The sequence below is a fragment of the Cervus elaphus genome, chromosome 33 (assembly GCF_910594005.1).
Source record: "Cervus elaphus chromosome 33, mCerEla1.1, whole genome shotgun sequence".
Taxonomy (NCBI): domain Eukaryota; kingdom Metazoa; phylum Chordata; class Mammalia; order Artiodactyla; family Cervidae; genus Cervus; species Cervus elaphus.
The window spans coordinates 33,649,692-33,674,165 of record NC_057847.1 but is presented as its reverse complement, the minus strand read 5'-3'; the positions used below and the strand labels follow the sequence as shown (position 1 = coordinate 33,674,165).

Here is a 24,474-nt window from a genome sequence, read left to right as displayed (position 1 = left end):
GCTCTTGTCGCTGAACAATAAAGCATACGGTACCAGCAATAAAACACAGGGCTGGCAAATTTCAGAAGATTCCGCTGAACCAGGAAGAACAGTGCCTTCGGTGATGCTGACACACATTAGAAAATGTTAATCAATTTATTTTGGATTCTAATGAAAAAAGAGTGCAAGGACTAAGACTACAGCTATTTGAACAGGTCAGTGATTTTATAAATTACTCCAACACTTCCTTGTGTTTGATTGGATTTAAATTAGGATGGGCTGGTGTGTATTTTGCCTTAAAAACTTTGCAAGATATTTACAGTGTGTAATATGAAGGATGCACTTGAATTGACCCAACTCAATTAAATGGCTGGTGTAGTCAGATGTGATAGAGAAATGTTTATATGATTATAGTAAACTGAAAAGTTATTTATCCTATTTAAAAATTTATGGGTTAAAAAAATCATTCAGTAATTTCTAGCCTTCTATAATGCAGAAATAACATATGGCAGAATACTAACAAATAGCTCAAATAAAAATCTTCACATTTATTTTTCCAGAATTAAAAAATTCTGTACTGCAATAGTTTGTGTCTTATGAATTGGATGATATATCATTCAAAATTTATTGATATCTTTTAGTGTACTACAAGAGATTTAGCATAGTCAATTATTTAAATAAAAAATTTTAAAACCAAGAAAATTTTGAAATGTTAATAATGCTATCTCTCAGAACAATGCATTTTATATTTAACTATAAAATAGCATATATCTACATTAATCTGTGCCTTTTATTTATCATGTTATATTTCTTTATTGCATTAAACGGTTTATTTCTTAAATATTATTCACTCATTAAAGGAGAAAACAAATTAGCTTAATTTAAAAAAGAAGAATGGATTAATTATGTGATGATGCATATTTCCATTGACTCACCATTTAGAAAAGAATATGTGCCTTCATGGGTATTTATAAAAATATGTATACATGACCTTCTGTACCTAGAAAATAATCACTTCTTAGGTTTATGAGCAAGAGAGTTTGTGTTTTAAATAGAGAGACTGCTGTGTGTAGGAAGACAAGGGAAGAAATAACTCTAGCAAATAATAGCACAACACTGAACATCTCTGCCAAGGAGAGACAAGCGCTACTGCTGCATGAATCTTTAGATCAAAACACACAGTTTAACTTTGCTCTACATTTTTACTGCTGTGTTGTTTTAAAGGCATCGTGGGACCTAAATTCTTTACAATTAATTTGTCGGACATCATTTAGGATGATCTTAAGGCACTAGGGCGCATTTAACATTTTATAGAATTACCACAGTGACTTCATGTATTCGTATAGTGACTCAAATGTATGCCTGTAAGATGCTGTTTAAACCACAACAAAAAGAAATACCCTATGTCCCTGATTATGCGTGCACTGTGCCTTGCAAGGGGGGGAAAATAGCTATGTTTCAAAAACAAGAGGAGTTAATGAAAATTTTAAATTGGCCTTCCACATGTATTTAAATGAAGTATTTGACTATTTGGGTTTCCTTGGTTACCATAGTCGCTGCTGACAGCTTCTTTTTGGTGGGGAAGGGGAAAGCAGGACTCTAAAACAAAGAGTTAAAAACACTTATACATTAATAGACAAGGGGGGCTGGGGGTGGGGCTGTGATGCCGGCAGCCCGGCGCAGTCGGTGCCCACCCCCCATCGCGGATTCCAGTTCTCGGGTGATTCAGGTATTCTGGCAGAACTGCAGTTCCACAATTCCTTACCCAGCATTCCGTTTCAGCTGCTGGAGGGCTGCCCGAGCCTTATGCAAATGAGACCAGCTCCGAGGCTTTGACTGCAGAAGCGAGGGGGGGAGGGAGGGGGCAGAAGGGAGTTCAAAGGTCACAGGGCTGGTGGAAAGCTGGATCAGTTGCCCGAAAAAAATGCACTGGGCTCCTCTGCAGCAGTGTTTTGCAGCAGTTACATGAAGTGTGCTTTATGTCTCAGAGTGAAGATCTTACAGCGTGTGTGCCGTAGTCGTTTCAAGTGCACGCAGGTACGGTGACAGATTTCGTGATGCGCCTGATTTTGTTCCTATAAAAGACACCGATGAGGATTGGCTATTTTAATTCATTGTGGAAATCGGCAGGGTGTTCTTGATTTTCAGCTTCCCTTAACTAGTTTATTAAATCTTCTTAATGTTGTCTCAATTTGAAACGTGGGTGTTTTGTTCTAATGGAATAATGTCATGAGAGAAAAAATTTGGGTTGGGGATCCTAAATAATTCCATTTTGGAGAAAGTTTTTGATTGCAGGGAGGTATCTGGGTTGAAACATCTAGTTGAATGTCAAGACTTTAAACTTTTAGAGGATTTTCACATATTTAAGAAATCTGTTTTAAATAAGAACCTAAGATTCTTGTGAGGTATCTGGAACTAAATAATGGAGTTCTTTTGTTCATAACCCTCATGATACCATAAGGACAGTTTCAATAAGTTATATTTTCATTTCCTTTTAAGAGAGGGTTCATTTTGGACAGTCTTCATTCTGTATTTCATTACTAAACACCTTATCAAAGAAATAACTTCTTATTTGGGGGTTGCATCCTTTAAATACTTTAATTTTCATAATTGTTATTAATTTTCTTTGGAACTTTTAGATAATGCTATTTTGAACTCAACATGTTCAGCTTCCTATGACTTTTCCTTTCAGTTAAGTCTGGATTGTGAAGTGAACCTCATAAATGTCACAGGCAGGAAAAAAGTCTTTTTCCATGGACTAAATTTCACACTTTAGTAAAATGTGTGATTACATCATAGTAAAGTCTGACCTGAACCAAACAAATGTGTCCTCACTTTTATTGTTCATATTGCTTTTTTATTTAAAAAGCATATTTTAAAATAAACCTAATTAAAGCAGCATGATCAGACAATCTATGTCATTAAAATTTTCAAATGTGTCAATTCAGCAGTTACAATGCTGATGGGGAAAAATGTTATTGTAATTTGCATCAAATATTTATCTGTTTACATTATAGGTTATATGTGTATGAAAATAAGTTGGAAAGATGAAGAGGCAAAATAATGTTTCGTTGTGAAATTGCTTTATGCTTTCATATTTGCCTAAGATATTTTGAGTGAATTTTATGAACCTTACCTACAAAGAGCTAGTACATGTTTAGATAATTACTTTCTTTTGCATTGAAAAGGGGGGCATTAATTTTATTATAATGATTATCAAGATTTGGTAGTTTGGCACTAATATCTTTTATTTTCAAATGGGGTACAGGGAGTATGGAGGGCAGACCAAAACAGGAGAATGGCCATTTAAAACAGTGAAGGACAAGTATTTTAAATATTTATGAAATCACTTCATAGTAGTCATGTAGGGCCAGATTCTCATCCTTTATCACACTATGGGGACATTCTGACATTTATCCAGAATCCTGAGATTAAATTAGGAAAAGATACTCATATTTTGTATGAGTTTTGTAAAGACAAATAAACTGCCATTTTCTTCTAAACTCTCTTTTGTAACTTTCAGTAATGACTGCAGCTTAAGGGGGTATATTTTAAGTCAATTGCCCCTTTTTATGTAGAATGGAAAATGCTGTCCTTTGGTCCAAACAACATATTTGGTTGCTTTTGTTTTATACATAGGTATATAATTTTATGAAATACATATTTACATATATTTTATATATTCATATGTTGTTATATAAAATATATATGATATGTATATATTATATATGTATGCATACATACTACATACATACATGTATTTCAAACAGCCAAATAAAGTCTTTCTTACGGTCAACTATATTTTATCCAACAATTTTGAAAAGCAAACCTCTTTACTTTTAGCTCAGGTCATGCCCAGAGTTTATACCTACCAGCCCTCTACACATGTTACACGCAGGGCACAGGGAAGAGGAAAGAACTAGGTTTAAAATTCATTTAGCCTGTCCAATACTATTAACTTTGTAAATGCAACTGCTACTACCCATTAGCACATTCTGAATATAGAAATAAAAACAGTGAGGGCAAAGAAGTAGCGCCTGTGAAGATTCTTGTAGAAAACGTGGTAATAGACAAATGTGAAATAAAGAGGATTGTTGTGCTTTCGTGAGCCACGAGAGAGCTATATATGTCCTGCGGCAAATTTATTGCTTTGAATATCCTGGAGAATTTATGTCTCTATGCAAATTCACTCAAAACTTTGAAGTCTTTTTTGCATTTGCTTGAACCATACAGCTTCCATACAAGTCTCAGCAGCAGGTACCTAGTAAGTTAATGGTCTGGATACTTAAATGCATATAGAAAAATGCATTTCTGTAATACAAATGAAATTAAATTTAGAAAGTTAAGAGCAAATAGAGTAATGTAAAAACAAATCATTGAAGGACGTACACAGTGTACTTTACGAGGTGGTATTATATCAGACTTCAAAAAAATCTTTAAGGATTTTTCAAAAATTAATTTCCTGCTTTCTGATTACCAATCTGTCTTTGTCATCATTTGAAACTAGAGACCATATTGTAAGCTTGGAAGAGATTTTAGGGCAAACATGTTGTACTCAGTCTAGCAGGATGGAACATAATCTAAAATCTACAAATAACTGTTGTCGTCTCAAAATTGTGTGTATAGGTTTTAGGTTGTATTATCAATATATGTGTCCTTTCCCTGAAGTTCTGGTGCCTATGAAAAAGAAAGAAGAATAAAATTACAACATATAGATGAAAAATGTGAAGAATAATTGAGTATTCAAAACAATCACATTTTTTCATCTTAAACTGGCATTTCTTAGGAAACAGTCAAAACAAATGATTGCATTTTTATTGCCTATTCTAAAATGTAAATAGACTTGTATTAATTTTGTTGAAGAGTATAAGGATAATACAATTGTAAGATGGTTTTAAAGGTCTTATTTTTATTCCATATTATTAGACAGATGGCAACATTATAGTAATACTTTGTCTAGGACAGTTGGAAAGTAATCTACTAAATTAACCAATTTTCCAAATATGTAAAGTTTACAACTTAAATGGCCAGTTTTTCTTTAATGGTATTGGTTTCTTGGAAGTTAAAATATGGTACATATCATTCTGCTTTGTTGAGCAAAATGGAAATCAGTTTAGGCCCTTCTTCATGGCATAAGAATTATTTCCACCATTACGCTGACTTATAGCAAATGATAACATTGTTCCTCAACTGTATACCAATACTATATAGTGTTAGTTGCTCAGTCATGTCCAACTCTTTGCGACCCCACAGACTGTAGTTCACCAGGTTCCTCTGTCCATGGGATTCTCCAGGCAAGAATACTGGAGTGGCTTGCCATTCTCTTCTCCAGAGGATCTTCCCTACACAGGGATTGAACCCGGTTCTCCTGCCTTGCAGACACATTCTTTACCATCTGAGCTACAGGAAAGTCCAGTACTAAATAGTGTTGCCATTATATACTTTCTAGCATATAGCTCTATATGCTTTCAATATACTTTATGTGCCTTTTATATTTTACTCTTTCTTTTCTCCTGTTAATATTTATTATTTTAGTAATTAATGATTACTCCTTATCTGATAGTAATTTAAAATGAAGTATGTGCACTTAGTTTACATTAAATTCTGTATAGCTTAGACTTTGGTGGGCAGAATGGGGAGAGGTAAACATCCCTCTGTATCACTCCTATGTGCTGACCTTCTGACACATGCAGATATGTAGTATACTGAGCACAGAAACGTAGAATTTGTCTTCGTTTTTCTTACATTCAGGATATTTAAATCATGTTGGAACTCCAGATAAATGAGAAATTGAGTTTTGTTGCTACAATGAGAATCTGTCATACTAAATCACCAACAGGGATTTGAAATTACTTTTTCTAATAGGGAATGAGGAATTTCTAGCAGGTATACCAAAGAAAACACACAGACCAATTATCTTGGTGGCGTTTGACTAAACACTGGTGCATATACCTATTCTTACCAATTTCAGGAGTTGTGGTCTATTTCATACTTAAATCCTGGGACTTTGAGATACACCACCTTCTACTGCCATGCTAATTATTACTCAGGAAATCTCTCATCTCCATGTAAGCTTATGAATGCACATATTCATTTAGAAATGCATTATTTAGTTGTTTTTGTGTGTGCATGCATGTACACATGTGTGTATGCCTAACATTCCCCCCAATCATATACAAGAAAAGACAACAGAGCCATCAATCCCTATTTCTTCAAAATTCACTAGTATAGTGTATATGTTAAGATACATACAGTGGTTAATATCATACCCATTAATAGGTGGTCTCTTACACTCCAGAGATTTTTGAAGAGCTGAAGAAATGTTGCTTCTCATTCTGTAAGAATTAGAATAGTCCAAAGTACTGGGGAAAAATTCTATATCATGGTCTTCTTTTGCCCACTAGCATTTAAAAATGCCTGAGAACTACTTTAACAAGCCTGGGTAATTTTGTCTAATACAACAAAACATTGTAAATCTATGGCAATTCATGAACTGAAAAACCAGGAAAATATTGTATATTGTTTTCTTGATAAGTAAGTGCTTTTATTATGTAGTTTTAAAGAGTGTAAGTTCACACTATATTGTGGAGTGTGAAAAGACTGAATAGCATGGTGTTTGGGAGTTTACTTTCAAGTTTCAACCCTGTTGTCATTTCTAAAGCATGGTCTGCCATTTACAATCCATGTGGCCCTGGACAGGGTACTTGAAAACTGTAAGCCTCATCTTCATTTGCAAAGTGGAGATAATTGTGTCTGTATCAAAGAACTTTTATGAAAACAAAATGGCATGATGCATGCCTGGCACAGAATATGAGCATTATAAGTGAGAACTATAGTAATAAATTAGTAATATTTTTCAACCCACAGGAGTCGGTTCCCTGGTCCTCATATGACAAGTTCAGCTTAAGTCTATAGTTACAACACTCTTGATAAAATGTCAATGGATGAAAAAAAAAACATGTTTTCCAAAGATAGAAACCCACTAGGAGAGAGGTCATACCTAGGAAGTACTGAGCAGTTGATGCCTTATATTCAGATGGGACAAGTAGAAGTGGCAGCCACCACAGTTATCAAATTCAGAATATATGTGGTTTCATAGTCCTACCAACTAGAAATGTAATATCCACAAAATCCTCACATATGTAGTAATATATCCTTTTTTTGAATTTTGTTTTATATCCTTTGTTGCTTTAATATTTTTCATTTTTAAGGCTTTGCTCTACTATTTTTTTCTTTTCCACGTTGACTTTGTACAATTAAGGCATTAGTTGTTCCTTTTCCACCCAAAGTTCCTGGTTTATCCATAGACTATGTGTTGCAGGAAGGGGAACCTCTTCCAGGGCCTGAAACTGGACTCCTGTCTAACATTCAGAAGTGAATTGTCCGAGGAGACACATGTGCTGACAAAGCAAGAAATTCTGTTGGGAAAGGGCACCTGGGCAGAGAGCAGTAGGTAAGGGAACCCAGGAGAACAGCTCTGCCGCGTGGCTCGCAGCCTTGGGTTTCATGGTGATGGGATTCGTTTCCGGGTTGTCTTTAGCCGATCATTCTGACTCAGAGTCTACCTGGTGGTGCACGCCTTGTTCAGCCAAGATGGATGCCAGAGAGGAGGATTCTGGGAGGTGGTCGGACATGTGGTGTCTCTTTTTGACCTCTCCCGAACTCTTCTGGTTGGTGCTGGCTTATTAGTTCCGTGTTCCTTACCAGGACCTCCTGTCGTAAAACAACTCATGCAAATGGTTACTATGGTGCCTGGCCAGGGTGGGTGGTTTCAGTCAGTGTGCTTCCCCTAACATATGGACCTTTCAATTATAGAGCGAGCATGGCTCATGTTCGGTGCCCAAGAAACGTTTGCTGATCCAATGCTGTTGTAGAGCAGGATTCCAGTTCTGCCTCATGACTTAAAAGTGCTAATTTGTTTAAATCACGAAAAAAAATATTCATGGACTCACTGCTGTTTTAAACTTCCTCTGTATCAGAATGATGTCTAGAAATACTGCATCAATTGATGTAGTCACAAGGTTTTTCCAAAGAAATCTAGAAAATATATCTACATCTTTTTTACTTAAAAATCATTTTAACAGTAGCATACCTAGAAGTGCTCTGTGATGACTATACATGAGTAGCAAGTGTTGGATAAATTGGTGGTGGGGAGTGGGGAATATCATGATTCTGCTTTTGTGAAACTTGTTTGAATGATGAAACTTTTCTCAATAGTGGGTTTCCAAGTTTTAAAAGATTGTATGAGTTTGGTGTGCTTTATCTCTATTGTGAAATGATTTTAATTTATGCCAGGAGAACCTTCTCTGAAACTTGAAAATTCAGGTATTTAATCTTACTCTCTAAATTATTTTTACTAACTGCTGCTTCATGCAATGTCAGCTTCAGGTTGAATAACTATTTACTATCTGCCTTCGGTAGTAAAAAAATCTATATCTTGCCTAAGGTAGTGATCATTTTAAAGGACATGTAAAGTGCTTTTTCTACTTATTCTAATTTTTCAAATCATCTTTATTTTTTTGCACAGTATCTTTGGCAGGATCCCAGTGCTTAGATGGGTATGGTCCTGAAGTTTGACCATATTTATTATGATATCCACTTTAGGGTACTTTATAAGGAAGTGTTTTTAAAAGATCTTTCACTTCAGTCTATTCCTATGATTCTTCTGAAGGAAAAGGATGTCATATCTCTCAAATATCTTTTGATCTATGCTGACTACTCTACTATTTAGTCAGAAAATTTCTAAACAACTGAAGAGAAACTTAAGTGCTCAGGAAAAAAAAAAATGTTATCTTCCAGTGCTGCAGTAATAATTCTAAATTCTTTCACATTTGTGTGGTCCTTTTTTTTCCCCTAATGTGGGAAGTCTTGCCAGTCATCCAAGAAATTAGACTAAGTCTTAATAGAAGCATATAAAATAAATTTTTCATTGGTACTTTTTTTCATAGGAAAAATAGGCTTACAACAGGCACTTGATCCATTTTCAACAGTTTTAAAAGCCTTATCATGTTCCTGGTTGGGTCTCTCTTCTCTTGCTAACTGAAAATGCATCCTGAAAGTTAACTTTAGGGAACAAGTTTGGCTTTCTGTCCACATGTATTCTATTATATCGTGTTGCCAAATAACAACTAATGAACGATGTTTTTAGGGTTAGGAGGCATTGAAAACCAAGTTCTGGCTATCTTATGTGGACTCTAATCCCAATGACAGGTAGTATGGAAAGCTTCTTGGGGTTCTGTAGAACCCCTTTGGCATTAGTCAGTGGAACAGCCTTCCATTCCTTTGTCAGCAGTGCATGCATCAGTTTAGACATTGCAGTTTGCACACAGTGAGGCAGGACAGTACTGACAGTTAGAGGCTCCCACGTTTGATGGAGGCCAGGCTTCTTTCATTTACTCCTTGGTTGTGGGGACTGTACTGCATCAGAGCCTGCTCTTACTAGGTATGCCCTGCCCCTTATTTTGATAGAAGTGGAAACTGAGACGCAGAGGAGGTAATCCTCTTACCTAAAATTAGGCCACTTGTTAGTAGCTGATCCAGGATTAGGTTCCAAATTGATGACCATTCATTTACTGAACAGGCACTGGAATACATATTCAGTTCAGGAAGAACTGTACAGTCAAGTATGTGAAACAGTCAGGTGAACTAGTAATTCTGATGCAGTGTAGTAAATACTGCTCAGGGCATCTGTGCTGTGATGTAGGGAGGTCACTAGACCCAGTGTGATGCTGGTCAGGGAATATTTTTCAGAGAAAGTCTGGCTCCGGTCTCCTGGGCAAATGACCTAGATCTCTGAAACCACAGTTTCCTTTGCTAAAACTACCCTGCAGACTTGGGGAAAAGATTACAGAGGATAGGTGCAAAGTGTCTGGCCCATAATAGATATTCACCAAATGGTGACTGGCATTATTATAAAAGGAAAGAGGCAATCTAAACTACATCTTAGGAAAGACAGACACTGTTTAGAAAGGAACCCTTGAAATCAGCAAGGAATGTCCCCAGGAGATGCAGTGCGCTCTTTGGCACCTATGGCAGAAGAAGCTAGGGGAGAAAGAACCTTGCCTTGGGAGGGGGATGACCCTAGTGTAAAGAGAACAGGATGCAACAGATGCTCAGATTTCTAGGATACTTTAAACTAATGTGTTTCCAATCAATCATTCTTTTAAGTTCTGGATGTCCACCAAAGCTGAGGAAATGGCGTTAAGTCACTAGAGCAGACGTTTTTAACCAGGAAATCCATGGATAAATGGCATATGCATGTGTGCACTTGTTTCAGGGGCAAGCATTAATTTCTTTAATTAAATTCTCAAACTGCAAATCATCAAGCTACAAAATTGTTGAAATTCAAAATATATAAAGTAACTCAGACCTTTAACTCAAGGTCACAGGTCACTCTGGCATAAGGAATTCATACATAATTGGGGAACCCTCCAATTGTTTCTCCAACAAAAATATTCATTAGACAAAAGCACTCCCAGCATTTTTGGCTTAAGCAGACACCTGGACAAGAGAAATATATTTGGCTAACTTGCACTCCTTGAATTGGCAAGCCACCAGTAACATTTTTCACATTGGTGGTGCCCCATGGAAACACCTTGCAGGATTTTACCTTGTGAATTCATTGCCAAATCCCTATCTTCTTGGCAGCAGCTATGTCAATTTCTTGCCAAATGGGTTAAGGCAGAAATGGCCTAATATTGTGAAAGAAGATATCCCCCTTTTTTAAAAAAGAAATGCATAAGCATTCTGAGGCCGTTTGGCATGATGTGGTCCAGGCATTGAAGTCTGATGCCAACTTCTTAAGATAATAATTATCTTATTTAGTAGCAACTTCAGTCAATAGTCAGTGTTTGATTCATGTAACAGTGTAAGGGCAGTAGCAGTGTGAATGTTAGGGCAGAACAAAGATTACTCAAATTCATGGTGTAAAAAACTGAGGATGAAAAAGATTTTGATTTAAACTAACTCGTTTAATATTGTATCCTGATGGGCTTTCTGGTGGCTCAGATGCTAAAGAATCCACCTGCAATGTAGGAGACCCAGATTTGATCCCTGGGTTGGAAAGATACCCTAGAGGAAGTCATGGCAACCCACTCCAGTATTCTTGCCTGGAGAATCCCGTGGACAGAAGAACCTGGTGGGCTATAGTACATGGGGTCGCGAAGAGTGGGACACGACTGAGCGACTTCACTTTCTTTCACTTGATAACTAATGATATTCCACCAGGAAATACCACTGTATGATATTTTCAGCCAAGCCCTCTTTTCTTAAGTACTGGAATAAAACCTGCACACCATCAATTGAGCAACTGTCCTCTTCATCCTCTCTCTGGCCCTGTAGACAATCTAGTTGATGAAGTGTGACATTGTGAATAATCTTGGTTTTGCCAGCTAAGCTTTTCCCACCTGCTATCACAGAAGAGCCATACACCAGTATTTTCATCAACCTGTTTGCAGTGCTTCTCATCTCATCATTTGAATTTGGTGAAGCAGCCAGAGGAAACATCAAAATTGCTTTCCATTCTGCATAACAGTAAAGGAGAATAAGCTGCTTTTTCTGGGCAACTGAATCCTGACACTGGTGGTTCCTGGGCTCTGGGCCCATTGCTGACTGAAGCGAACAGCCTTAGCTTATCAGAGTTGTTGGGAGAGAACTTTATTATGGCTGCTTAGTTTTCTGTGCTTGCTGGAAGAATTTGATGAGGATGTAAAGTAAATTATTTTCTTCTTTGACAAACCAGGAAGAAATGTCCTTCATGTCAGGTTATAATGCAAGCTAACATGCTCTTTTGATATATGACACATCACCAAGGCAGAAGGGTCTTTGTTAATGACCTTTGCAGTTAAAGGTTACTCTCATTTTGATTAACTACAAAATTAGCAAGCAACCAATGCAAAGGATACACCCAGGTAAAACTGAACAGAGGGGCTCTAGACACACTTCTTTGTTCCTGAGAGAGGACCATGTATAGCTCCTGGTCTAAGTGGCCTCCATGGAATTAAGGACCTGCCAGGTCAAATGAACCATCAGGCCAGGGAAGAAACAGCATCTCACTGAAAATATCTCCTCATTACAATATAAAGAAATTCTTGCCATGCCAGAATTACTTCCTTTTAAATGCATTTTTTCCAGCATCGGTGATAAGGCAAGCTTGCCCTTAACTTATTAACTATATCCCACCTCCCTCACCTTTTTTTCAGTTGTTTGATGAACTCATGATTCACCCTAATGACCTCACATGTTTCATTTACTGGGTTTTGTCTGACTGGTAAAGGATAGGAATATTCGTATGCGGTAGTTCCAATTAGTGAAGTGAAGTGAAGTGAAAGTTCCTCAGTCGTGTCCAACTCTTTGCGGCCCCATACAGTCCATGGAATTCTCCAGGCCAGAATACCAGAGTCAGCAGCGGTTCTCTTCTTCAGGGGATCTTCCTAACACAGGGATCGAACCCAGGTCTCCTACACTGTAGGCAGATTCTTTACCAGCTGAGCCATAAGGGAAGCCCAAGACTACTAGAGTGGGTAGCCTATCCCTTCTCCAGCGGATCTTCCCGACCCAGTAATCAAATCGGGGTCTCCTGCATTGCAGGCGGATTCTTCACCAACTGAGCTATCAGGGATGCCCCAGTTCCAGTCGGTAAAAGGCATCTTTTATGTAGATGTTTTCTTGATTTCATAGCCATCCTGATTTTTCACCAAGAGCCAAGAACACCAGTTAGGGTTGTCAGAAGAAAAGCAGGATGCCCAGTTAAATTTAAATTTCAGATGAGCAACAAATAATAGGTCAATTTATATCTCAAATGTTATGTTTTTAATCTAAAATTCAAATGTAACTGGGTGTCCTTTATTTTAATTTGCTAAATCTTGCAACTCTAAAATGATTCTTCTCCAAATAAAAGAACTCGCTGTACAGAACTGAGATTGATGATGCTCTTCAGCCATATTTTCTGTGGCCATTTCCTTATAATACATAGCAAAACATTAGAAAATAGGGATAGACTGTCATAAGAAAAAAGGATTAAACATAAGATGAATATAAATGGGATAGTAAGAACTCAGTGAGTTACCTAGAAAAGCTATGAAATTTTTAGGCTGTTGAAAGAGGAACGTGAACAAGATTCCAACAAATACATAAAATTTAGCTTCAGTCATTCTTCCCGAGGCATTAAAATGTACATTTTTATCCAATATCTTACTTCTTTTCTTCACCCTCCAGCCTTATGGTTTCTGACATTTTTTCCAGAAATACATTAAATAAAATCATTGTACTTATAATCGTAGAAAATCTAGTGTAGTTTTATCAGTATCTTTTTGAGTAAAGATGGAGACATTTCTACTTTTCTACGACTTTTTCTTTAAATGTGTCCAGAGGCTTCTTACATCTAATACAAATATGAAATAAATAGTATATGTTAATTAAGAATAACAGATATCCAAGATTATAAAATGTTTATTAGAATTTTAAAGTTGAATTTGGCAATAGAAGGGGCACTTGAGTGTAGGGAAAAAGCAATCCCAAACCAAGAAGCTGGCCAAGTAATGAATTCATGGACTATATTAATAAATGAAAAAATTAGACAAATCAGTGCTAAACAGGGAGAGACTATTGGCTTTGAAACGCGGTGAGCTTATTGAAGCCTCTGAGTGAGGTTCTTTGTAGTGATACCTAATTGGGTGGCTCCTTGCCCATTGGCCCTGTAGTCCATGGTCACAGGACTGACACCTGACCCAAAATGGGCTAAAGGTTGCTCATGCCTTGGAACATTAAGCTTGAACTGTGAGACACAGAAGTTGCTAGACTTAAACCTGGTAAGAGTGGTGCTCTAAAAAAAAAAACACCAAAAAAACACATCAAGGAATTTCTACAACTGTAATCTAGAAGCTGTCCTTATTCCTGCTGTTCCTCAATTTTGCATTTCAGCTGAATCTTAGATTGCATCAACTAGTTCAGTATTTTTCCAACAGATGTCTTTGTGCTTAAGTTAGCTAGAATTGGCATTTGGGTTGCTTGCAAGCAAAAAGAAATTGTATGACGTTTTGAGGTCAATTTCATGTCATTTTGATTCTCATCTAATCAAATATGCCAGATATTTTGTTAGGAGAGATGGAATGGTGAATGAGATGAACATGATTCTGCTTTATGGAGCTTTTAGTCTATCAGAGAAAACAGACACTGACAACATAATTAAACTATGGAAATGGAAGAGTTTCATTCATTCATCATACAAATATTTATTGAGCCCCTATTAGATAAGAGAAGGCAATGGCCACCCACTCCAGTACTCTTGCCTGGAAAATCCCAGGGACGGAGGAGCCTGGTAGGCTGCAGTCCATGGGGTCACGAAGAGTCAGACACGACTGAGCGACTTCACTTTCATTTTTCACTTTCCTGCATTGGAGAAGGAAATGGCAACCCACTCCAGTGTTCTTGCCTTGAGAATCGCAGGGACGGAGGAGCCTGGTGGGCTGCCGTCTATGGGGTTGCACAGAGTTGGACACGACTGAAGTGACTTAGCAGCAGCAGCAGCCCTATTAGATATAAAGCATTGTTCTAGATGCTTGGAACATCTGTAAAGAAAACAAATATTCCCACTTTTGTATCTTCCAGCAGGGGATGAAAAGTAATTAATACACCTAAAAATACATAAATAAATAATATAGATTTAGAAGGTGGTAGACTGAATTGAACTGAACTGGACTGAAGTGCTATGGGAAAAGAAATTAAAAAGAAGATTGCAAGAAATCATGCATATATCAAAGGGCTTAGAGTCCAGAGAGAAAAGACAGGTTGGAGAAAGTGAATTATTATTAGAACTAAAACTGGCAACAAGGCCAAATGGTCCGAAAAGGTGAAGTTAAACAGAGTATGTTGTTAAAGACTTTATAAGCCATTTTGAGGATTTTGAACTTTATCCTAAGGCAATCCAAAGCCACTTAAGAGTTTTAAGCTATGGACATGATCACATTTGCATTTTAAATTTATCGTTCTGCCTCCAACCTGGAAAACCCATTGAAAACAAACAGTAGTGGATGGGAGAGAATAATTAGGAGGTGGTTGTCCTAGTCCAAGTGAGAAATGGTGATACCATTGATTACCATGTGTTTCTTGAATTGGAAAATGGTAGCTGTATTTAAATGGCTGTTAACGAGACAAATTTTCAGCTTATCATATTTAGAGTAAATTAATGCCTGTCCAAGTTTATCTTCTGTTCTTCAAGCTTTGATGCTGTTTACCAATTTGAAATGTTGACCACTTTTTCACTGGCTTCGTACCTACCAAGTTTAATTATGTCTCATCTTTAGGAAAAAAATATATGACAAGTTAAGGAGCTATGCAGCCACAGGACAAGCATTGATTCTTTTCACCTGCATCTATACCTAGCTATCTACATATGGTTGTCCTCAAATTCTGAGAGAAACAATACAGGGTACAAGCAAACCAAGTATATACAACTTCTTTATTAACAGGCCTTCTCTTTAAATTCTTGTATTCGTTTCTTCCTAGTGAGATAGTATAGATGATGTAGGAGAAAACCACATGCTCTTTTTACCATTCCACTATTAGGTCTTGATCAAGGTTTATCTGCTAGTAAGCAATAGGTCATTTGGCCCTCATAATTTGTTGTAACATCTTGTTACACTCACATAAGATTTTTTAAAGGCTGTGAAACTAGGCAGGTGTTATGCTTGGTTGCTGCACAAGCAGTTTAGCACTTAACCTGTTTCATTGGTATAAGTTAAAGCTATAAAGTGGAAGTCGCCCAGCCGTGTCCAACTCTTTGTGACCCCATGGACTGTAGCTCACCAGGCTCGTCAGTCCAGGGAGTTCACCAGGCAAGAATACTGGAGTGGGTTGCCATGCCCTTCTCCAGGAGATCTTCCCAACTCAGGGATCGAACCCTGAAACACGTATTAATCAAGGGTATCACCATTTCTCACTTGGACTAGGAGAGCCACCTTCTAATTATTCTCTGCCATCCACTACTGTTTGCTTTCAATGGGTCTCCTGCATTGCAGGCAGATTATCATCTGAGCCATCAAGGAAGCCCAAAGTTAAAGTTATACCCATCTGTGATTATCTGAATGTTTAATTTTCAGCATAGATACTAATCCTACCCTAAGCAGTCAGTTCCTTTTTTTCCTTTGACCTGGGAAGAGTTTAGGCTCTTTCAGTCCCAAACATGTAGACAGAAATTGCAGTCAGCCTTCAACTCCACTGCTTCAGGTCTTGCCAGTACAAATGTAACAACAATGGGGAAAGAGATTTTTGAATTCCCTTATCATCCCTCCAAAAATTTCCCCTCTCATGCTTTGAGGAAGTGAGAAAGGAAGAGAAGAGTGCCAAGTACCACATTTTGCCATGCTGGAATATAGTTTCCTTTGGGCCAATTGGGTGTCTTTGATTCTCAAGAAATCTGCCTTTCTTAAGGAAGCTGGGGGAGATCAGATGGTTAAGTGGCGCGTAGGACATGGTTTTTAACTGTTACCATTGCAATATCTTACATAAAAATGTACTTTTTAAACATGAGTTTCCATCTTGTATTACTTTGTGTCTTGGTGTCTCTCCCTCATGAATTACTTTGCATCTTGTTTGAAGTGAACAATTTTCAAATTTATATCCTGTCCTACTTTTATTTCAGGAACTTTACTTAAAATATCTTTTTCCCCCTCCACCCTGCTCAGATATGCATGAACATTTTATGCATTTCATATTCTTTAAGACAGAGAAAATAATAAGCCAATCTGAATAGTGGTAAAAGAAGAGTCAGAGTAGAGATTTTATTCTCAAAAGAGTGTACAGTGCAGTATCTTCTTATTGCTATCAGTTATCTATTGTGAAAATAAGTCATGAAAAGGCATAAATTAGTAAAACAAGGCAATAGAACATGAATTTGGAGGTATTCTCAATTCCATGCAGCCCAGCATAGTGAATGCTTGCTTCTTGGGAGCAGGTAACACATTCTACTCCTTTTTGTATCCCCTTACTCCACCGAAGGAGTCAAGCATATGTCTACTGGTTACTAAACACATGAATAGAAGAGTAGAGTAAATTGAAATTAATGATACTTAAGAGACATCTAATACTGTCCTTAGCTTTACTAGAAGTCACAGCAGTGATGGACGCAAAAGAAGATTTTGATTAGGAATTGAGTGCTGGGTCAGATAACTCCCTGCAGCTGGTGTGTGGCCACACTCAAGGAAGGAAAAGCCCAAGGAAGGAGCTACTGCAGAACAGACTAGAAATTAGGCAAATGGCCCTCAATTTGAGTGTGTAGAATCACCTGGAGGGCTTCATAGAGCAGTGTCCTAGGCCCTAATCTCCAAGAGAGTTTCTGATTCAGTAGATCTGGAATGAGGCATTAGAGTTTACATTTCTAAGATTTCCCCCTTAGGTGGTTCTGATGCTGCTAATCCAAATAGAATTTGAAAAGTTGGCCCAGCTCAGGGGATCTGGTCAGGCTGTGTGCTGTGTGATCTGCATAGAGAAGGGAGTAATTACAGCAATTTCTGAAGCCAGTACCTAGAAAATGTAACAAAGAACTCAAATGGAAGTTAAAAATCAGCTGACATACAAGATGGAAGATAGAATGAATGGAATCAACCTAGCAATACCTTCAGCTTCAGTTCAGTTCAGTTCAGTCGCTCAGTCGTGTCCGACTCTTTGCAACCCCATGGACTGCAGCATGCCAGGCCTCCCTGTCCATCACCAACTCCCGGAGTTTATTCAAATTCATGTCCATCAGGTCGGTGATACCATCCAACCATCTCATCCTCTGTCGTCCCCTTCTCCTCCTGCCCCCAATCCCCCCCAGCATCAGGGTCTTTTCCAATGAGTCAACTCTTCTCATGAGGTGGCCAAAGTATTGGAGTTTCAGCTTCAGCATCAGTCCTTCCAATGAACACCCAGGACTGATCTCTTTTAGGATGGACTGGTTGGATCTCCTTGCAGTCCAAGGGACTCTCAAGAGTCTTCTCCAACACCACAGTTCAAAAGCATCAATTTTTCAGTGCTCAGCTTTCGTCACAGTCCAACTCTCACATCCATACATGACCACTGGAAAAACCATAGCCTTGACTAGACGGACCTTTGTTGGCAAAGTAATGTCTCTGCTTTTTAATATGCTATCTAGATTGTTCATAACTTTCCTTCTGAGGAGTAAATGTCTTTTAATTTCATGGCTGCAATCACCATCTGCAGTGATTTTAATTTAGCAGTGTTAGACCATCTACCTATATCTGTGCTAATTTATAGATAAGTTATTCCTGAAATATTTTTACATGGGCAGAAAGTTTATACCTTTGTGCATATGTCAAGGTAAATGATGAAGATGGAGAGAGGGCAGCTCAAGGAGAGGAGACACATCATTCAGCCTAGAGAAAGAATTTAGGAGAAACCACCTCCACTTCCCACTCTTCACTCTTCCCACCCAATTAGTACTGGTAAATATCCTTAGGAGGTTTCTGAAACTGTAGCAACAGATTCAGCAACCAGGTATCATGTGGAAAAGTTTCACTTTATTGTAATCGTTAAGTGGAAACTACCTAAAATTTAGACCTGATTGCATATGCTTCATTGTGCTCAGCTAATTGGGTTTCTTGCAATTTAAAACTTGGGTATGAAGTTTGTGCATACTTATCTGTGTTCCTCCCAGTAATCGTTGAGGACTTTGGGGAACATTAACATTTTTCTTTGTTCCAGAATTTTACATACTTAAGTGGATTTTCTCAACTTGCCAACAAAAAGGGATAGAGGTAGTACATCAAAATGAAATATGTCTAAAAAATTGTTACATTTTGATAAGCAAATGGTCAGATGCTCATATTTGATCTAATTTCCTTTCTGAAAATATGTTTTAAAAAACTGCTTAGTGATCCTTTCAAGGGAGAACTCAGCTCATGTATAAAAAGCCATATAAAAATGACTCCAGAGACCTTGGCTGCACATCCAGCGGTCAAACATCTCAATGCTCCGCTGCTCCCGTTCCTGTTACAGGTACATGTGACAGCACTGCAGCGATGAGCGGAATTTTAAAGAGGAAGTTTGAAGAAGTCGACGGCTCCTCGCCCTGCTCCTCGGTTCGGGAATCCGATGATGAAGTTTCCAGCAGTGAAAGTGCTGACAGTGGGGACAGTGTCAATCCATCCACTTCTAATCATTTTCCCCGTGAGTACAGAAACCATAACTGAAACTGATTGTTTGGTTCTACAGTGAAAATAATTGGATCATTGTGGTGATTTTTTTAACTGCTATTACAGATTTTGTTTTGTTTTTACAATTGAACTAAAAGCAAGACATGATTAAGGAAAAATTAAGGAAGATTTTTGAGGCAACATTGGATTCCTTTATTTAGTGGATTATTTGATAATGTTAACCAACATTTTCAATGAAAAATGAGTTTTTGTTATTATTACTTTTCAAAGGAGATGCCCTACTCTGGCAGTAGATGGGGAAAGACATGCCCAGGCACAAAAAATGTATCCTTGTCATAGTTGAAATGATACCCTAGGAGAAAAAAAAAAAAATGGGGAGGATGTATTTGGGAGCAGAAGGTCTGGGTTCACTGAGAAAGAGCTTAGTCAACCATGACTTTAGAGATTAAAAAGCAGCAAAACTCTCCCAAATGTGCAAATGAGTGCTGTTTGTACCTCTTTCTATTCATCCCTTTATTCTCTTATCCTTAAGAATAATATTTAAGGCCCACAAAATAAAAAAGGTATATTCTTTTTCCACTGCACTGTAACATCACACCTTCCCGTCAGGCAAGGTACTGTGAGGTTTGAAGGACTGACAAGAGAATTTCATAGGGTAATACAATCTACAGGCTAAATGAAACTGACTATTACTAGCTAAATAATCTTGAGTTTATGTTTCCAATAGGAAGCTCTTAATATATTGTGATATGATGGTAGATAACTAATTTTAGTTTTTTATTTTTCAGTTAAGTAGCTGATTTTATTAATATGCATTACATAATGTAGAATTTATTTTGGTAATGTGACTACCGAGAAAACCAAGAGAATTAATAATATTTTTAAGAGTAAATAAGGAGCTCAGTAAAACTATTGAACATGAAACACATATATTAAAATCAACAGCATTCCTTTAAGCAAGCAAAATTCATAGAAAATAGAATGAGAGGACATCTACAATTATTATAACAAAAAAGTCATCAAATATTCAGGGGCAAAGTAATTGTGTGATGTAGGCTGATCTTCAGATATATTTACAAATGTCATGATAGTGTGAAATGAGCTTGTGTTTTGATTTTAAAGATGTATGTTTACCTGTTTGGCCTTAATATTAACAGTGATAATAACAACAACATCATCATCTAAGATGGTTTTGTGAAGATCAAAGAGCAAGTGAGATAATACACATGAAAGAACTTTGTAAAATGTCAAGTACTGAGCACATGTTATATTAAAATTTATTCTTGTAGCTCACATGTACTGGGTACATGCTGTGATCTAATAGTTTTATATACATTATTCCTACCCTTTACAGCCATCCTGGAAGAACCACTACCTTCAATTTACAGAGGAAATAACTGAGGCTCAAAGAGGCTAAATATCTTGCCCAAGATCACATAGGATTTAAGACTAGACACACATATATACATGTGTGTGTATATATACATATATATATCTCCATATATTTATGTGTCCCATCCCATAGTCTTCACCTTTTCTATTATCTCATTCTTCCCTTTGATTATATATATTGGACATATCTTTATAATGCGATTTATTGTGAGTTAGAAAAGTACTTGAATTAATGAAGAGACAGATTATGCTTCTGGATATAAAGGTAAATCTATTAAATCTTTCCATATTAATTTGTGAATATAAAAGTATAATCTTTATAAAACCCTCAACTAGACTTTCTTAGAGGTGATGGAATAATAAAAATCTATTTGGGAAAATAAGCTACTGAGAATAAAGGGATATTTTTAAAAAGAAGCCATAAACCTTGAAAAGCTACTCCAGATATCAAATAATCACAGAAAATTATATAGTTTAACATTTTTGGTACTGTATTAGATCTAGGAAAATAGAGAAAATCTCAACATAGTATAGATAAGAATTATATACTATACATACATATGTTATATGAATAGAGCATTATAAAACAATGTGAGAGGGAGGAAGTATTTAATAAATGGTTTTGGTATTAGAGTTTGAAATAGAAAAATTCAGAAACACATCTCATAACATATACCAAAATACATTTCAGATGGAGTAAGTAGACAAAGATTTTTAAAATTCATATCATGGGGAAATTGCATATTTGCTAGACGTTTGGTAGGATTGTTATCTGAGCTTTGAAGTAACATAAAAAAGTCACATTGCAAAATACTTAAAATATTTAATAATATAAAAGTATTAAACATACCTGATCCCCCCAAAATCCCAAAGTAAAATAATCTCTATTGGAAAGATATTTGCAGTTAGCATGGCAAAGCGTTATTGTCTAATGGCATACAAAAATACACATGTAACTTTTTTATATAAATTAAGATACATACCTTCAAAGATAATCAACATGATAGCAAATATGATTAGCAAATATTTTGAAGCATTACAGTAGTAATAACACAGAGTAAAGTAATACTAGTGAGACTTCATTGTATGAAATCGTGGAAATTTCATTTCCATGAAATTAGTGTTCCTCTCTCCAATAAAAAATACTAGTAGAGTACTAAAGTGCTGGTGATGGTCACGGTACAAATTGTATGTACATCCATATTGCTATTGATGGCAATGAAATTTATAAAGCACTTTGGAAATACAAGAGCCATAATGATATTCATCTCTATACATCTATACTTCAGATAATTTATCTAAAGGGGAAAACATCAAAAACACAGGGAAATTGCATAATTGAAAATGTTGATGGTTGAAGACAATGCCAAAAAATGGGGATTGGGGCAGGGAAGAGGAAGGTCATGTGTCTAAGAGTGGGGAAATGATTCGTTGAGTTATGGTAGCTGATGTAGTTAATGTATTTCCATGATAGTTATGAAGACATGGGGCTTCCGGGTGGTGCTAGTGGTAAAGCGTCTGCCTGCATGCAGGAGATGCAGTTTCTATCCCTGGGTCAGGAAGATCCCCTGGAGGAGGCCACAGGCAACCCACTCCAGTATTCTTGCCTGGAGGGTCTGACGGACAGAGGAGCCTGGCGGGCAGCAGTCCACAGGGTGGCAGAAAATCGGACAGGACTGAAGCAGCTTAGCACAGCGCAGCATGAAGACATGAGGTAGTGTTAAGAAAAGGAGAACACACAATTTTACCTACACTGTCAGGGAATGTCTTTGTATCATAAGTTACTCTAAAAACTGAAAGCGGCTTGGTTTTTTGAAGTATTAGAATGATAGATTAATTTCATATTTGTTGATTTTTATTTCAGTTAATATTTATATATCTCACAAAAAATGGTTTAAATTTAAACTGAAATAACTGTAGTTTAGATTGTGTTTATGTAAGCAAATGGCATGATCAGCTAAATCATGCAATGCTTCAGTTAGCTAGTAAAGACTTTTTATGAGTTATGTCCAACAGATGTTATTTTTCCTGTTGAATAAAATAGACATATTTTGTGATGCCCAAGAAGTTACTGAAATTTTCAACTCATCATTTATTGTCAGTGGTAGCTGGCAATGGTTAGTTTTCAAACTTGATAATTTAACTTTGTATTAAATGAAATCTGGCAGAGATTTTTCATGACTTTTAAAGACAGTTAAATGATTGATTTAATAAAAAGTGCCCTTTTGATGTAATAGTCTGTTTAGTTCACCATATTAACATTATGAGGAAGGAGAAAAAGTGGGAGAAAAAAAGGCAAAACATCAAAAAACAAAAATTCCCCCTAGAATATTAATATTTGCTGTATAAAAGATCTGAACATGTTAACCCATGTGAGACTAGTTAAAAAGATTTCTTGTTTCTTGAAATGTATTTCAAATCATTTGCTAGCCCCAAGTAGAGGCATAAATTTTTGTAAAATGCTTTATTTATTTTTTCAGCTAGATTAAAGTATGTACTGATCTGAAGTCATCTTTAGAAATATGTATTATTATTGATAAATCTTATTTCTTTAATATATTTTTCTACTTTCAAAATAAAAGCAATTACCATAAAGAAAGATTTTTGATTACTATCAAATTTGTGTGGTATTAGGAAACCAAATTTAGCTTCACACATCTTTTAAGATATGGTTATTTAAATCTCACTCATTGTGAGCTCGTCTTTCAGATTTAAAATGTCAAGTACACCCAGTGCTTTATAAGCACTAACATATTGTGTAACATAACATTTTGTTATCATTACAAACATAGGAATTGATAAAAATCATGTGGTACAATTCAGCATCTATGGTAGTAGAAAATTCCATCCATTCCATGCTTTCTGTAAGCATATTCGATTTGTAGCACATCACATTATGATATTAAAAGCTTCGAAATGTAAATCAGTAAAAAGACTATGCTTTTTTCCTTGGACTTTTGAGTTTTGCTAGGCAACTAGCATACTCACCAGCGATCAACCAAGGTCATATCTTGTACTTCCCTTGAGACAGAAGCAGCTGGATTCTGTATTGCTGTGGAACGCTTTGTTTCACCAAATCCCTGTGGCTCTATAGCCAGTCAGCCTGTACTTGAGCTCTGTCACAAGGAGAGCTACAGAGAAGCCGGTATGATTTTTTTCCTACCCTCTCAAGGTTCTTGGCACTTCACACAAGTAATGAGAAGCTGTTTGATGAAGCATCCTCCCCCAAGGAACACATATTTTTCCTGAAACATAGTGTTTCTACAAATAAACATATAATATTTAGGAAGTGGAAATATCAAAAGGCAAAATGATAGGTATTCTAAATTGCACGTGAAATCTGGTAGTGGATGTCTTATATAGGATAAGAGTTTCTAATGTACACTTCCACATTCTTGAGTTCATTGGGTAGCCTAAAATCATTGTTTGATTAGGAGCCATTATTGTACCCATTTTATACAAGTAGAAGTTAACATTTAGAGATATATTATTAATTTATCCAATGGCTGAGATTATAATCTGTGTTTCTCTCCCACCCTCCCTCCTTCCTTGCTTACTTCCCTCAGTTTTCTCGCTGAATACATAGGGCATGAATATGCTACCACATGCACCCAAGTCACAGTTTTCCTCCAATCTCATTTCGCTCCCACTGACTGCACATTTTATAGTGGGGTTAGAGATAAAAAAATCAATGGAAATCAGATCTTGATGTGAAACTTTGTGGTGGAAGTATGACCAAAACATATCTATTCTCTTTACCAAGCAGTTAAAGTGCATTGAACGTTTAGATTCAGTTTTGACAAATATCGTGTATCTTATGTTAAGTCTCTGTGGTAGGTGCTTTTAGACATGTCAAAATGATAGGCTACATGTGGTAAATACAGCTCAGATTACAGCGACAGGTCATGTCTACTCAGCATTGTGATAATAACTTGAGAACTTACTATAGCAA

General features: G+C 36.7%; 1 protein-coding gene across 4 annotated transcripts in view; it reads left to right on the top strand.

Moving 5' to 3' along the window:
- The window catches only part of CSRNP3 (cysteine and serine rich nuclear protein 3), a 196,261-nt gene that overhangs the window by 95,326 nt on the left and 76,461 nt on the right, over nucleotides 1–24,474 (top strand). For 2 of the 4 annotated variants that reach the window (XM_043894613.1, XM_043894612.1), the window contains one exon: nucleotides 18,973–19,143. In XM_043894613.1, the coding sequence (XP_043750548.1) occupies nucleotides 18,973–19,143 (171 nt within the window). Of the gene's footprint in view, nucleotides 1–63; nucleotides 195–1,879; nucleotides 2,017–18,972; nucleotides 19,144–24,474 lie in introns of those variants that run through there. The other 2 variants (XM_043894615.1, XM_043894614.1) reach the window with 2 other exon arrangements.